This window comes from Bison bison, unplaced genomic scaffold (genome assembly GCF_000754665.1).
Source record: "Bison bison bison isolate TAMUID 2011002044 unplaced genomic scaffold, Bison_UMD1.0 scf7180017864371, whole genome shotgun sequence".
Classification (NCBI taxonomy): domain Eukaryota; kingdom Metazoa; phylum Chordata; class Mammalia; order Artiodactyla; family Bovidae; genus Bison; species Bison bison.
The window spans coordinates 11,603,736-11,604,291 of record NW_011494943.1 but is presented as its reverse complement, the minus strand read 5'-3'; the positions used below and the strand labels follow the sequence as shown (position 1 = coordinate 11,604,291).

At 68.3% G+C, this 556-nt stretch overlaps 1 protein-coding gene across 1 annotated transcript in view; it reads right to left on the bottom strand.

The window, feature by feature from the left end:
- The window catches only part of BAIAP2 (BAI1-associated protein 2), a 53,319-nt gene extending 52,769 nt beyond the window's left edge, over positions 1 to 550 (bottom strand). The window contains exon 1 of the mRNA XM_010856302.1: positions 441 to 550. Within this exon, the coding sequence (XP_010854604.1) occupies positions 441 to 494 (54 nt within the window). The 5' untranslated portion in view covers positions 495 to 550. The remainder of the gene's footprint in view (positions 1 to 440) is intronic.
- Between the last annotated feature and the right edge of the window lie 6 nt (positions 551 to 556).

The following is a 556-nucleotide window of genomic DNA, read 5'->3' as shown; positions in this document are numbered from 1 at the left end:
GCGGTTACATAAGATGACGGATTATCTGTCTACCCATCGAACCTGCCCGCGCGCGACCTCCCACCCGGCCACATCCACCGAGAAGGAGTTGTGGAAAGGGAAAGCCTGTTGAGAAAAAAGTGCCCTAGGCTTGCGTAACCGTGCCCGGTGGGGCCACCACGGGGCGCAGGGCGACGGGCAGCCGTGGCCCCGGACCCCCGCAGACCTCGGACTCCGCAGTCCGCACCCCTACTCAACTCGGGTCCGAAGGCTCCGGCCCCCGCGCACGCGGAAGGCGCACGGAAGGGCGCGCGGGGGCAGCAAGAGGCTGTCGGGGCAAGCGGACCCAAGCCAACCTCTGCCGGTCCGGCGCTGGGTCTCCGCGGCAGCGCCGGTAAGACCCCCGAGGGCCCAGGGACCGCCCCGGGAGGGCGCGAGGGCGCGTGTGGCTCGTAGCTCACCTTGTAGACATTTTCCGTGAGCCGGTGCATCTCCTCCGAGCGAGACAGTGACATGGTGCTGGTCCGGCTGCACCACTGACCAAACCAGGGGCGCAAGTAGCGGCGACTGCGGAAGC